Source organism: Nerophis ophidion, linkage group LG28, assembly GCF_033978795.1.
Source record: "Nerophis ophidion isolate RoL-2023_Sa linkage group LG28, RoL_Noph_v1.0, whole genome shotgun sequence".
NCBI lineage: Eukaryota > Metazoa > Chordata > Actinopteri > Syngnathiformes > Syngnathidae > Nerophis > Nerophis ophidion.
Window position 1 is genome coordinate 2,995,282 of NC_084638.1, and position 15,694 is coordinate 3,010,975.

General features: G+C 37.2%; 2 protein-coding genes across 5 annotated transcripts in view; one reads left to right on the forward strand and one right to left on the reverse strand.

Annotated features, from left to right (window-relative positions):
* The window catches only part of abi1b (abl-interactor 1b), a 111,936-nt gene extending 110,169 nt beyond the window's left edge, over positions 1 to 1,767 (reverse strand). For all 4 annotated transcript variants that reach the window (XR_009804815.1, XM_061890897.1, XM_061890898.1 and 1 more), the window contains exon 1: positions 1,567 to 1,767. Coding sequence is in view for 3 of the 4 variants with exons in the window: in XM_061890897.1 (XP_061746881.1) it covers positions 1,567 to 1,683 (117 nt within the window). In the remaining variant the exon portion in view is untranslated. The remainder of the gene's footprint in view (positions 1 to 1,566) is intronic.
* A 10,713-nt stretch (positions 1,768 to 12,480) lies between these two features.
* Positions 12,481 to 15,694, forward strand: part of LOC133544904 (acyl-CoA-binding domain-containing protein 5-like) — a 72,210-nt gene continuing 68,996 nt past the window's right edge. Inside the window, exons 1-3 of the mRNA XM_061890144.1 lie at positions 12,481 to 12,618; positions 12,767 to 12,874; positions 14,620 to 14,743. Coding sequence (XP_061746128.1) covers positions 12,793 to 12,874; positions 14,620 to 14,743 — 206 coding nt within the window. The 5' untranslated portion in view covers positions 12,481 to 12,618; positions 12,767 to 12,792. The remainder of the gene's footprint in view (positions 12,619 to 12,766; positions 12,875 to 14,619; positions 14,744 to 15,694) is intronic.

Below are 15,694 nucleotides of genomic sequence, written 5' to 3' on the forward strand. Positions count from 1 at the left end.
AAAGCTTTTGTTGATTGAAAAAGAAAAGAAGTCTAAAGCTGCTCAAAAGGCATGTCCTTCCTTGGTGGTCCTTGGAACCCGCAAGACGACGGCTTGAGTCCGTCACAGCAGCACTTACCAGTGAGCTGCCTCTATTTTTTTTTTATTTGATTTATTCACTAGCAAGCTGGTCTCGATTTGCTGCACATTTTTAATTCTAAGAGAGACAAAAATCAAATAGAATTTGAAAATCCAAGAAAATATTTTAAAGACTTAACTTGTTTCAATAAATTCATTTATTTTTTTACTTTGCTTCTTATAACTTTCAGAAAGACAATTTTAGAGAAAAAATACAACCTTAAAAATGATTTTAGGATTTTTAAACACATATATCTTTTAAAGTCCTTCCTCTTCTTTACTGATTATTTTAATCAATGTTCGAGTACATTATTTTTTTTATTGGAAAGAATAATAAATACATTTTAATTAAATTCTTCATTTTAGCTTCTTTTTTTTCGACTGAGAATATTTGTGAAATATTTCTTCAAACTTATGATTAAAATTCAAAAAGAATATCCTGGCAAAAGTAGAAAATCTGTAAAATCACATTTAAATCTTATTTCAAAGTCTTTTGAATTTCGTTTTGTTCTGGAAAATCTAGAAAGAAATAATAATTTGTCTTTGTTAGAAATATAGCTTAGTCCAATTTGTTATATATTCTAACAAAGTGCAGATTGAATTTTAAATTATTTAAAACATGTCATCAAAAATTTATTGGGAGAATTCATTAAGATGATCAGTCTTTCCACAAAGATTAATATTATTAATAATTGAGTAAATTGGCTATTTCTGGCAATTTAAGTGTGTATCAAACTGGGAGCCCTTTGCATGAATCAGTACCCAAAAGGTAGCTCTTGGTTTCAAAAAGGCTATAAACTTTTAAATTGGGGTTCAAATTATCCATCCATGTTCTAACACTTATTCCCTTTTGGGGTGGCGGTATCTCAGCTACAATCGGGCGGAAGGCGGTAAACACCCTGGACAAGTCGCCACCTCGTTAAAATTATTTAAAAAAAAAAAAATGTAATCCCAGTTTTGAGTCCAGCCGAACAAATTTGAACATTTTAATATATAAAAACACTTTAGCTCCCTTTTTTTTTTTTGCAATAACAATATCGGCGCCACATGACCGGGGCTCGCTCTTCATTTTCCCCGCAGATGTGAGCCCGATGCCGGGGGGGAAGGGCTCCGGCTCGTACAGCGTGGAAATGAACGGTTTCATGCCGTTTTTAGGTGACATTGAAGCGGGTTGAGTGCGGCCGGCCGGTCGGGCGAGAACAACGACACACCCTCTCTTCCAACCCCCCGGCAGCCTTCACGTCGAGGGGAGTCTCGGTGTGAAGTATTCCACGACACTTTAAGACGACCGACTCGTCACAGTGGCGGCAATTAACGCGTTTTTTCAGGGGGAATGAGCGGTCCGTGTGGTTGATATTAACCCAAGCGGCGGCGACACGACGGAGATTCTCATCCACTCATCGAATGTAACGTCATTTTTTTATTTTTTTTTCTTCCCCAGCCTCTTACCTGAACGTAGTTGTTCTCGCAGTATTCTGCCACGCGGGAAAGGTTTTGGTAGCTCTCCACCAGAGCTCGCTTGCCGGCGGGGATTTCCTCCTCTAACAGCATTTGTAGCTCTGCCATCTTACATCTCTCCTCTCTTCCGCGGGTTCGGCGGGTGATGCTGCTGGTGTGCGGCCGAGAGAGGGGCGACCTCCCCCGGCTTGCGATTCACAAAGATGCGTAACGACGGGGTGGGGGGTGGTGGGGACTACGCAAGAAAATGGCCGAACGCTACGAATAATAGTGTGATAATAATAATAGCGTATATGCGTTGTTTCGTTTAAGTATATTTCTAAGTATTGTTTTTAAAATATATACATAAAGACGGAAAAATAATAATGAATAGGACGACGGTACTGGACTACGCTTCCCATGAACACTTGCGGTTCAAAGCCCCTTTCCCTGGGCGATTCTCCTATAATACCGACATAAAAACTACATTTCCCAGCTGTATAGCGCTTCTGTTTCAATAATCATTGGGTTTTTTTTTATGAACAAATGTACACTTTCACACCATTGGAGCACATTGTATGGCTAAAAAAAATACGGATTATAACTGTATATTTTACAATGAAATACATGGCATACATGCGCTGTTTCGTTTTAGTGTATTTTTAAGTATTTAAAAAAAATGTACATACGGAAGGAAAAAAAATAATGACTAGGCATAAACAGAACGACGTTACTGAACTACGCCTCCCATGAACACTTGCGGTTTAAAGCCCCTTTCCCTGGGCGATTCTCCTATAATACCGACATAAAAACTACATTTCCCAGCTGTATAGCGCTTCTGTTTCAATAATCATTGGGGTTTTTTTTTATGTACAAATGTACACTTTCACACCATTGGAGCACATTGTATGGCTAACAAAAAATACAGATTATAACTGTATATTTTACAATGAAATACATAGCATACATGCGTTGTTTCGTTTTAGTGTATTTTTAAGTATTGTTTTTAAAATATATACATAAAGACGGAAAAATAATAATAAATAGGACGACGGTACTGAACTACGCTTCCCATGAACACTTGCGGTTTAAAGCCCCTTTCCCTGGGCGATTCTCCTATAATACCGACATAAAAACTACATTTCCCAGCTCGATAGCGCTTCTGTTTCAATAATCATTGGGGGGTTTTTTTTATGTACAAATGTACACTTTCACACCATTGGAGCACATTGTATGGCTAACAAAAAATACAGATTATAACTGTATATTTTACAATGAAATACATAGCATACATGCGCTGTTTCGTTTTAGTGTATTTTTAAGTATTGTTTTTAAAATATATACATAAAGACGGAAAAATAATAATGAATAGGACGACGGTACTGGACTACGCTTCCCATGAACACTTGCGGTTCAAAGCCCCTTTCCCTGGGCGATTCTCCTATGATACCGACATAAAAACTACATTTCCCAGCTGTATAGCGCTTCTGTTTCAATAATCATTGGATTTTTTTTTTATGTACAAATGTACACTTTCACACCATTGGAGCACATTGTATGGCTAACAAAAAATACAGATTATAACAGTATATTTTACAATGAAATACATAGCATACATGCGTTGTTTCGTTTTAGTATACTTTTAAGTATTTAAATAAAATATACATACGGACGGAAAAATAATAATAAATAGGACGACGGAACTGAACTACGCTTCCCATGAACACTTGCGGTTTAAAGCCCCTTTCCCTGGGCGATTCTCCTATAATACCGACATAAAAACTACATTTCCCAGCTGTATAGCGCTTCTGTTTCAATAATCATTGGTGTTTTTTTTTATTTACATATGTACACTTTCACACCATTGGAGCACATTGTATGGCTAACAATAAATACGGATTATAACAGTATATTTTACAATGAAATACATAGCATACATGCGTTGTTTCGTTTTAGTATACTTTTAAGTATTTAAATAAAATATACATACGGACGGAAAAATAATAATAAATAGGCATAAACAGAACGACGTTAGTGAACTACGCCTCCCATGAACACTTGCGGTTCAAAGCCCCTTTCCCTGGGCGATTCTCCTATAATACCGACATAAAAACTACATTTCCCGGCTGTATAGCGCTTCTGTTTCAATAATCATTGGGTGTTTTTTTTTATGTACAAATGTACACTTTCACACCATTGGATCACATTGTATGGCTAACAAAAAATACAGATTATAACTGTATATTTTACAATGAAATACATAGCATACATGCGCTGTTTCGTTTTAGTGTATTTTTAAGTATTGTTTTTAAAATATATACATAAAGACGGAAAAATAATAATAAATAGGACGACGGTACTGAACTACGCTTCCCATGAACACTTGCGGTTCAAAGCCCCTTTGACTGGGCGATTCTCCTACCGACATAAAAACTACATTTCCCAGCTGTATAGCGCTTCTGTTTCAATAATCATTGGATTTTTTTTAATGTACAAATGTACACTTTCACACCATTGGACCACATTGTATGGCTAAAAAAAAATACGGATTATAACAGTATATTTTACAATTAAATACATAGCATACATGCGCTGTTTCGTTTTAGTGTATTTTTAAGTATTGTTTTTAAAATATATACATAAAGACGGAAAAATAATAATAAATAGGACGACGGTACTGAACTACGCTTCCCATGAACACTTGCGGTTTAAAGCCCCTTTCCCTGGGCGATTCTCCTATAATACCGACATAAAAACTACATTTCCCAGCTGTATATCGCTTCTGTTTCAATAATCATTGGGGGTTTTTTTTATGTACAAATGTACACTTTCACACCATTGGAGCACATTGTATGGCTAACAATAAATACGGATTATAACAGTATATTTTACAATGAAATACATAGCATACATGCGTTGTTTCGTTTTAGTATACTTTTAAGTATTTAAATAAAATATACATACGGACGGAAAAATAATAATAAATAGGCATAAACAGAACGACGTGACTGAACTACGCCTCCCATGAACACTTGCGGTTTAAAGCCCCTTTCCCTGGGCGATTCACCTATAATACCGATATAAAAACTACATTTCCCAGCTGTATAGCGCTTCTGTTTCAATAATCATTGGATTTTTTTTTTTATGTACAAATGTACACTTTCACACCATTGGAGCACATTGTATGGCTAACAAAAAATACAGATTATAACTGTATATTTTACAATGAAATACATAGCATACATGCGCTGTTTCGTTTTAGTGTATTTTTAAGTATTTAAAAAAAATGTACATACGGAAGGAAAAATAATAATGAATAGGCATAAACAGAACGACGTTAGTGAACTACGCCTCCCATGAACACTTGCGGTTTAAAGCCCCTTTCTCTTGGCGATTCTATTATGATACTTGAATGAAAACTACATTTCCCAGCTTGAAATTGCTTCCGTTTTAATAATTATTGTTTTTATTTACATATGTACAATTTCACAGCATTGGAGCACATTGTATGGCTAAAAAAAAATACAGATTATAACAGTATATTTTACAATGAAATACATAGCATACATGCGTTGTTTCGTTTTAGTATACTTTTAAGTATTTAAATAAAATATACATACGGACGGAAAAATAATAATAAATAGGCATAAACAGAACGACGTTACTGAACTACGCTTCCCATGAACACTTGCGGTTTAAAGCCCCTTTCACTGGGCATTCTCCTATAATACCGGCATATAAACTACATTTCCCAGCTTGATAGCACTTCCGTTTCTATAACCATTATCTTTTTTATGTACATTTGTACAATGTCAACCTTTTGGAGCACATTGTTTCGTAAGAAAATGGCAACAAAAAAAAATACAGATAATAACAGTATATTTTACAATTAGATACATAGGATACATGCGTTATTTCGTTTTACTGGATTATTAAGTATTTTTTTAAAATATACTTAGGGACGTAAAAATAATATTAAATAGGCATAAACAGAACGACGTTAGTGAACTACGCTTCCCGTGAACACTTGCGGTTTAAAGCCCCTTTCTCTGCGTGATTCTCCTATAATACCTGCATAAAAACTACATTTCCCAGCTTCCTAGCGTTTCTGTTTCAATAATCATTGTTTTTTTTTATGTACAAATGTACACTTTCACACCATTGGAGCACATTGTATGGTAAGAAAATGGCTAAAAAAAAATAGTAAAGATGACAACAGTATATTTTACAATGAAATTAATAGCATACATGCGTTGTTTCGTTTGAGTATATTTTTAAGTGTTTAAAAAAATGTACATACGGAAGGAAAAATAATAAACCGGCATAAACAGAACGACGTTACTGAACTACGCTTCCCATGAACACTTGCGGTTTAAAGCCACTTTTTCCGGGTGATTCTCCAATGATGCCGTTTTAAAAACTACATTTCCCAGCTTGATAGCGCTTCCGAATGTATAATCGGTTTTTTATGTGCATATGTACAATGTCACGCTATAATGTTTTATATTGTTGTTTGACTTACTGTTTGTAATTGTTGAAATTTATAAATAAACATGAAAAAAAATAGAAAATACAAATAAAAAAATGTACAATGTCACGCTTTTGGAGCACATTGTATGGTAATAAAATGGCTAAAAAAATAGTAACAGTATATTTTACAATAAAATGCATAGCATACATGCGTTGTTTCGTTTTAGTATATTTTTAAGTATTTAAAAAATATATACATACATAAACAGAACGACGTTAGTGAACTACGCTTCCCATGAACACTTGCGGTTTAAAGCCCGTTTCTCTGGGTGATTCCCCGATCATACAGGTTTAAAAACTACATTTCCCAGCTTGATAGCGCTTCTGTTTGTATAATCATTGTCTTTTTTATGCACATATGTACAATATCACGCTTTTGGAGCACTTTGTATGGCAGGGGTGTCCAAACTTTTTCCACTGAGGGCCGCAGACTGAAAAATCAAAGTATGCGGCGTCCCATTTTGATATTTTTCTTTTTTAAAAGCAATACAATAGTTGTTGTTTTTTTACCTTTATGGCTTTCCTCAAGTTTGGTCCCCGGTCGTCTCAGTCATAAAAAAAAAAATAAAAATGTAGAAATAAGTCATACATTTTTTTTTTTTTTCATTTAAGGCTTGAATCTCGAGATCAACTTCAGGTCTGTCTGTCGTTATAACATTTTTTTACATTTTGTTTTTTATGTTTATGGCCTGTATGTCAAAACCCTTATTTATATGGCAAAAACACAAACTATGCAACATTTTCCCCTAAAACATTTCAAAGTGGAATATTTGACGTGAAGTAATTGGAACCCAAAATAGGTCAATGATTCATAACAATAGAATAGAATAGAATAGAATAGAATAGAGTTTTATTGTCATTATTGCAATGAACAGGTTCAAAGAACAACAAAATTGGAGCAGCTCCTCCTAAGGTGCATATACAATATGGTAGTATAAATTTAAAAAAAAAAAAAAATAAATAAATAAATAAAAATTTAAAAAAAAAAAAGATAGAGATGACAGATGTATCTATGTATACATACATAAAACATTATTTCACATTGTAGTCCAAAAAAATAGAAAAACATTTAAACATTACACATGAGGACATGATGGACATATGGACACTCAGTGCCTGTTTAGTGCTACTATGGCTCTTGGGTAAAAGCTATTTTTTAGTCTATTGGTGCTCGCTTTTAGCACCCTGTAGCGTCTGCCTGAGGGTAGCAGTTCCAGGTGGCTGTGCCCGGGGTGGAATGGGTCTTTCAGGATGCTCTGTGCTTTCCTGAGACAGCGGGAGCTGTACAGGTCAGCCAGGGGGGGGAGGGGGCATCCGATTAACTTCTGGGCGGTCTTTATGACTCTTTGGAGCGCCGTTCTCTCTGCGGCCGTGCAGCTGCTGAACCACACGCAGATGCAGTAGGTCAGGAGGCTCTCAATGGAGCACCGGTAGAAGGACACCAGCAGTTCCTGTGAGAGGTGGTTGTTCCTGAGTATTCTCAGGAAGTGCAGTCTCTGGTGTGCCTTCTTGATGGTAGCCGTGGTGTTGGTGCTCCAGGATAGGTCGTTGGCCAGGTGGACTCCCAGGGAGCGGAAGTCGGAGACCCTCTCCACACAGTCACCACTGATGATCAGGGGCAGGATGTCCGTTTTTTTCCTCCTGAAGTCTATGACCAGCTCCTTGGTCTTGGAGGTGTTCAGGGCCAGGTTGTTGACTTTGCACCAATCCGACAGCTTCTCCACCTCATCCCGATATGCAGCCTCGTCTCCCTCCGAGATGAGCCCCACTACGGTGGTGTCATCCGCAAATTTGATGATGGAGTTGCTGGAGTGGGCAGGTGTGCAGTCGTATGTGTAGATGGAGTAGAGAAGGGGGCTCAGCACGCAGCCTTGTGGAGAGCCGGTACTGAGGTGCAGGCTTGATGACATGTGGCGACCCAACTGCACCCTCTGGGGGCGGTTGGATAAGAAGTCCTTAATCCACATGCAGATGGAGTTCGAGAGACCCAGGTCTGACAGTTTGGACACCAGTCTATCAGGAATAATGGTGTTAAATGCCGAGCTATAATCCACAAAAAGCAGCCGCACGTAGCTTCCCCCCGTCTCCAGGTGACCCAGGGAGGAGTGTAGGGCTGTGGCGATGGCGTCCTCTGTGGACCTGTTGGCTCTGTAGGCAAACTGGTGTGGGTCGAGCTCGGGAGGGAGGACTGAGGTGATATGGGTCCGTACCAGCTTCTCGAAGCACTTCATAGCTATAGGTGTAAGTGCAACTGGACGGTAGTCATTCAGACATCTGACAGAGTTCTTCTTCAGCACCGGGATTATTGTGGAAGTCTTCAGGCATGATGGGATGACGGCCTGGGAGAGGGACTGGGTGAAGATCTTCGTAAATACTCCGGCCAGCTGGTCTGCACAGTCTCTTAGTACCTGTCCCGGGACTCCATCTGGGCCCGTAGCCTTCCTCGGGTTCACTGCCTTCAGCGTGCGTCTCACCTCATGCTCCTCCAGTATAAGGGTGCAGCTGCTGTGGGTGTTGGGTGGAACTGTTGTGACGGCTGCAGGTGTTTTTCTCTCAAATCGGGCGAATAAGCTGTTTAACTCCCCCGCTCGAGAGGCGTCGCCGTCAGCCGAAGGGTTACTGGGTCTGAAAAAGAATAAGTGTTGAAAATAAGCCAAATTTATATTTATATTTTTTTATTTTTAATGCTTAAGTCTGTAGATCTCTTGATTATAAGATTTTATCATTTTTTTCATATTTTTTTTCTTTGTTTGATGCCCTTTTTGTGAAACAAAACTTTGTTTCGCACAAAATATGCAATATTATCCCCGCAAAATATTTGAAAGTGAAATTGTTCCAGGGAAGAAATTGGAGCCTTCATCGGGTCAATAACAGTCCGCATGGCAGCTTTGTGTTATTAGTGTCGACATTGCAAATTTTTCTTGTTACATGTCACTGTCTACTCTTTTATTACACTGTTTTATGTTTAAAATTTTTATATATAGTATTTTTTAGAATGGGCCGGGGGCCATTAACAAATCAGCAGGGGGCCCCAAATGGGCCTCGGGCCGCACTTTGGACACCCCTGTTGTATGGTAAGAAAATGGCTTAAAAAATAATAATACAGAAGACAACAGCATATTTTACAATGAAATACATAGTATGCATGCGTTGTATCGTTTTAGTATATTTTTAAGTATTTAAAAAAAACATACATGCGGACGGAAAAATAATAAATCGGCCTAAACAGAGCAACATTATTAAACTACGGTTCCCATGAACACTTGCGGTTTAAAGCCCCTTTCTCAGGGCGATTCTTCTATGAGACTGGATTTAAAACTACATTTCCCAGCTTGATAGCGTTTCCATTTTAATAATCATTGTTTAATTGGAAACATTATAATGCTCCAGGCAACATTAAATGTCGATTTATGAAAATAAGGCCATTTTGTAATCGGCTTAATGGTTCACAATTATCAATCAAATCCTAGAGAATGATTAAGAGTTCAAAACCCCTTAAATTAATACATTTGTTAAAGTAATTTACAGTGATTTAGTTAACCCTAACCCTTTTTGTCTTTTTTTATTTTTTATATATATATATTTTTATAAATTAATCATTAATACTCTATTTGTTTTCTTTCCGTGTTGTTGAAAGTGCCTTGACTGTTGTGTGAATTATTATTAATGTATGTTTGTTGTTCAATTAAAAAAAATAAAACTAACTTTCACGCCATTGGAGTGCATTGAATGGTAAGAAAAAGGGCGAAAGCTAAAATAAAACAGATATAATAATACAGTAAATTTTACAATAAAATACATAGCATACATGCGTTTTCTTGTTTTTGTGTTTTTTAGTATAATTTTAAGTATTTTTGGAATATATAAATCGGCCGTAACAGGGCGACGGTTTTGACTACGCTTCCCATGAACACTTGCGGTTTAAAGACCCTTTCTCTGGGCTAGTCTCCGATTATACCGGCATAAAAACTACATTTCCCATCTTGAAAGCGCTTCCGTTTTTATAATTTTTTTTTGTACACCATTGGAGCACATTGTATGGTAAGAAAATGTCAAAAAAAATAATGCAGATTATAACAGTATATTTTACAATGAAAGACTTTTAATGCGTTATTTCGTTTTAGTATAATTTTAAGTATTTAAACATACGGAAGGAAAAATAATGATAAGTCGGCCGAAACAGGACGACGATTTTGTACTACGCTTCCCATGAACACTTGCGGTTTAAAGCCCCTTTCTCTCGGCGATTTTCCTATGAAAGCGGAATTAAAACTACATTTCCCAGCTTGATAGCACTTCCGTTTCTATAATCATTGTTTTTTTATGTACATATATACAGTTTCCCGCCATTGAAGTACATTATACAAGGACATACATATCAATGCGTTGTTTTCTTTTAGTATAATTTGAAGTATTTATACATACTGAAGGAAAACTAATGAAACACGACGACGTTGTTGGACTACGCTTCCCATGAACACTTGGGGTTTAAAGCCCCTTTCCTTGGCGGTTTTTTTTATGTACATATGTACACTTTCACGCCCTTGAGGAACATTGTATGGTAAGAAAATAGCTGAAAACAATACGGGTTATAAAAGTACATTTTACAATGAAATACATATAAATGTGTTTTTTCGTTTTAGTATAATTTTAAGTATTTAAACATACGGAAGGAAAAATAATGATAAGTCGGCCTAAACAGGACGACGTGTTTGGACTACGCTTCCCATGAACACTTGCGGTTTAAAGCCCCTTTCTCTGATAATACAGGTTGCAAAACTACATTTCCCAGCTTGAAGGCGCTTCCGTTTCTATAATCTTTTTTTTTTTTTTTTTTTTATGTACAGATGTACACTTTCACGCCATTGGAGCACATTGTATGGTAAGAAAATAGCTGAAAACAATACAGGTTATAAAAGTATATTTTACAATGAAATACATATCAATGCGTTGTTTCGTTTTAGTATAACTTTAAGTATTTAAACATACGGAAGGGAAAATAAAATAATGACAAGTCGGCCGAAATAGGACGACGATTTTGGACTACGCTTCCCATGAACACTTGCGGTTTAAAGCCCCTTTCTCTGGGCTAGTCTCCGATGATACCGGCATAAAAACTACATTTCCCAGCTTGATAGCACTTCCGTTTCTATAATCATTGTTTTTTTATGTACATATATACAGTTTCCCGCCATTGAAGTACATTATACAAGGACATACATATCAATGCGTTGTTTTCTTTTAGTATAATTTTAAGTATTTATACGTACTGAGGGAAAAATAATGAAACACGACGACGTTGTTGGACTACGCTTCCCATGAACCCTTGTGGTTTAAAGCCCCTTTCCTTGGCGGTTTTTTTTATGTACATATGTACACTTTCACGCCCTTGAGGAACATTGTATGGTAAGAAAATAGCTGAAAACAATACAGGTTATAAAAGTACATTTTACAATGAAATACATATAAATGTGTTTTTTCGTTTTAGTATAATTTTAAGTATTTAAACATACGGAAGGAAAAATAATGATAAGTCGGCCGAAACAGGACGACGTGTCTGGACTACGCTTCCCATGAACACTTGCGGTTTAAAGCCCCTTTCTCTCGGCGATTTTCCTATGAAAGCGGAATAAAAACTACATTTCCCAGCTTGATAGCACTTCCGTTTCTATAATCATTGTTTTTTTTATGTACATATATACAGTTTCCCGCCATTGAAGTACATTATACAAGGAAATACATATCAATGCGTTGTTTTCTTTTAGTATAATTTTAAGTATTTATACATACTGAAGGAAAAATAATGAAACACGACGACGTTGTTGGACTACGCTTCCCATGAACACTTGTGGTTTAAAGCCCCTTTCCTTGGCGGTTTTTTTGATGTACATATGTACACTTTCACGCCCTTGAGGAACATTGTATGGTAAGAAAATAGCTGAAAACAATACGGGTTATAAAAGTACATTTTACAATGAAATACATATAAATGTGTTTTTTCGTTTTAGTATAATTTTAAGTATTGAAACATACGGAAGGAAAAATAATGATAAGTCGGCCTAAACAGGACGACGTGTTTGGACTCCCCTTCCCATGAACACTTGCGGTTTAAAGCCCCTTTCTCTGATAATACAGGTTTAAAACTACATTTCCCAGCTTGAAGGCGCTTCCGTTTTTGTTTTTTTTTTATGTACAGATATACACTTTCACGCCATTGGAGCACATTGTATGGTAAGAAAATAGCTGAAAACAATACGGGTTATAAAAGCATATTTTACAATGAAATACATATCAATGCGTTGTTTCGTTTTAGTACAATTTGAAGTATTTAAACATACGGAAGGAAAAATAAAATAACGACAAGTCGGCCGAAATAGGACGACGATTTTGGACTACGCTTCCCATGAACACTTGCGGTTTAAAGCCCCTTTCTCTGGGCTATTCTCCCACGATGCTGTTTAAAAACTACATTTCCCAGCTTGATAGCGCTTCCGTTTCTATAATCTAAATGTACATTTTGGAGCACATTTTATGGTAAGTCGCTAATATGTTTCCATCTCTGCGGACATTGTAGTGCTAAATACGGTGTGAAGAAGTCGAGAGGGGTTTATTTAGAGGGAATTTATTGACGAAAGAGAGTCATTTCGAGTTTAAAAAAAAAAAATGTGTTTGATGTTGACAGGTGAGGACTATCGTGTGGACGCTCACATGGCGCAGGAGGAGGACCAACACACCCTGCGGGCGAAATTCTATGCTGCGGTTAAAGTCATCTGCAGCCTGCCGAACGAAGGTTCTAGCTGTATTTCATGGGGAAAGACATAACAGTGATCATAAAAGTGCAAATTTGTATGAATGACGTGTGCATGTTGCACATTATAAAGGGACAAGCGGTAGAAAATGGATGCATGAATAGTTAGGTACAGGTGGCTGACCTACTTTTCTTATTTAAGCAGGTCCATTCTATCATTTCTCGATATTGCCATATTTTTGCTGAAAGGATTTAGTAGAGAACATCGATGATAAAGTTCGCAACTTTTGGTCGCTAATAAAAAAGCCTTGCCTGTACCGGAAGTAGCAGACGATGTGGGCGTGACGTCACGGGTTGCGGAGCTCCTCACATCTGAACATTGTTTACAATCATGGCCGCCAACAGCTAGAGCGATTCGGACCAAGAAATCGACGTTTTCCCTATTAAATTGAGCGAGGATGAAAGATTTCTGGATGAGGAAAGTAAGAGTGAAGGACTAGAAGAAGAAAAAAAGACGAGGGCAGTGGGAGGGATTCAGATGTTATTAGACACATTTACTAAGATAATTCTGGAAAATCCCTTATCTGCTTATTGTGTTACTAGAATAGAATAGAAGAATAGAATAGAATGGACTTTATTGTCATTATATTTGCATATAACGAGATTAAAGACTCCAACTTAAGGTGCGGTAGTGGGTACAAATATGGGGTGGAATAAATAAAGCAAGAGGTAATAAAGGAACAAACTAACAATTGAAATAAAAAGACTACTATCCAATAAAAATAATAAGCAATCCTGTACAATATACAAAACACTATAGAACTACAAAATACTGTACAATATACAGAACAAGACAAGAATACCGAAGTAATAAATAACAATCAGTGTCAGGCGTATTGCACTCGAAGGGTACTATTGCACAGTAGGGTATTAGGGCATGATATTGTATAGGGGTGAATTATTATTATTATTATTATTATTATTATTATTATTATTATTATTATAATTTCAAGTTAGAGTTCAACATGGCACAGCTTTGGGAAAGAAGCTGTCTCTGAGCCTGTTTTTTCTGGCTCTGATGCACCTGTAGCGCCTGCCTGACGGTAGCAAGTCGAACAGGTGGAAGCCAGGGTGTATGCTGTCCTTGGTGATGTTTTTTGCTCTGTTGAGGCAACGGGAGTTGTGTAAATCCTTCAGGGAGGCCAGGGGACAGTGTTGTGGTGAGATTATACCGTCGTACCTGAAAGTCGGAGGGGTGTGGTGACCGCCAGTGTCTCTGAGGGAAGCCACGGAGGAGGCAAGAGAGTCGCAGCTGCGTCTTTTTACACGAGGAACGACGCAAGCTCTCCGCTCATGTCTACGGTAAGAGCCGACTTATTACCATAATTTTCTCACCGGTTGACATTTGGTAGGGAACCATGTTGGCTTGAAAGCTCTGTTCCTTGGTAAAGCTTCACCGTCATCGTTAGGGAATGGAAATAATGAAACACCGGCTGTGTTTGTGTTCCCACCTACAGCTTTCTTCTTTGACGTCTCCATTATTCATTGACTAAACTGCAAAAGATTCAGCAACTCAGATGTCCATAATAATGTGGAGTTATGCGATGAAAAGAGACGACTTATATCAAAATACGTCAAAGTTTTAGCGTGAAATGTAAAATTGTAATTTAGTAAACTAAAGCGGCCGTATTGGCAAATATTTCATCATTGATCTATAAACTATCAGACTGCGGGGTGGCTAGTAGTGGCTTTCAGTAGGACTTTAACAATACCCTTTCGTCTACCAGGTCCCTTTCAGCTGTCGGACGACATGATGCTGATGTTCTTTAGTTACTACATGCAGGCCACCTCGGGCCCTTGCAGCTACGCAAGACCGTTTGGGTTCTGGGAGTCGCAAGAGCAAGCGAAATGGTGAGCACTTTTCCCGCCGTGAGGGTTTGGACTCCATTCAACTGTACCTTTTTAAAGCAGTGTTTCTTGGCCGTTGTATAGAGCAGTGTTTTTCAACCACAGTTCCGCGGCACAAAATGTAGTTTGGTGTGCCGTGGGACACCATGTCCTTTCACCGCTGACCCCCTCTCTTGTCAGTTTATGTGGCCTAGCTACCACTTGGTGGCTGAGTTGCTGTTGTTCCCAAACTCTTCTATTTTCTTATAATAAAGCCCACAGTGGACTTTGGAATATTTAGGAGCGAGGAAATTTCACAACTAGAGTTGTTGCACAGGTGGCATCCTGTGACAGTTCCACGCTGGAAATCACTGAAAGCGGCCCATTCTTTCACAAATGTTTGTAGAAACAGTCTCTATGCCTAAGTGCTTGATTGTATACACTTGTGGCCGGGCCAAGTCATTAGCAGTACAGTGTATGTATGTAATGTATATATGTATGTGCGTATGTATATAATGTATGTATGTATAGTACTTTATTGATTCCTTCAGGTATGTATGTATATATATATATATATGCATATGAATATACATATGTATGTATGTATGTATACGTACTGTGTATATATGTATGGATATGTATATACCTATGTCTGTATGTATGTATCTATGTATATATGTATGCATGTATATACGTATGTATGTATGTATGTACGTATGAATGTATATATGTATGTTTGTATGCATGTATGTAAATACGTATGTATGCATGTATGTATATATGTATATACGTATGTATGTATATATGCATATACGTATGTACATACGTATGTATGTATGTATTTATATACGTACTGTATACATGTATATATACACGTATGTATGTATGCATGTATATATGTATGTATGCATGTATGTATGTATGCATGTATGAATATACAGTACGTATGTATGCATGTATCTGTATACATATGTA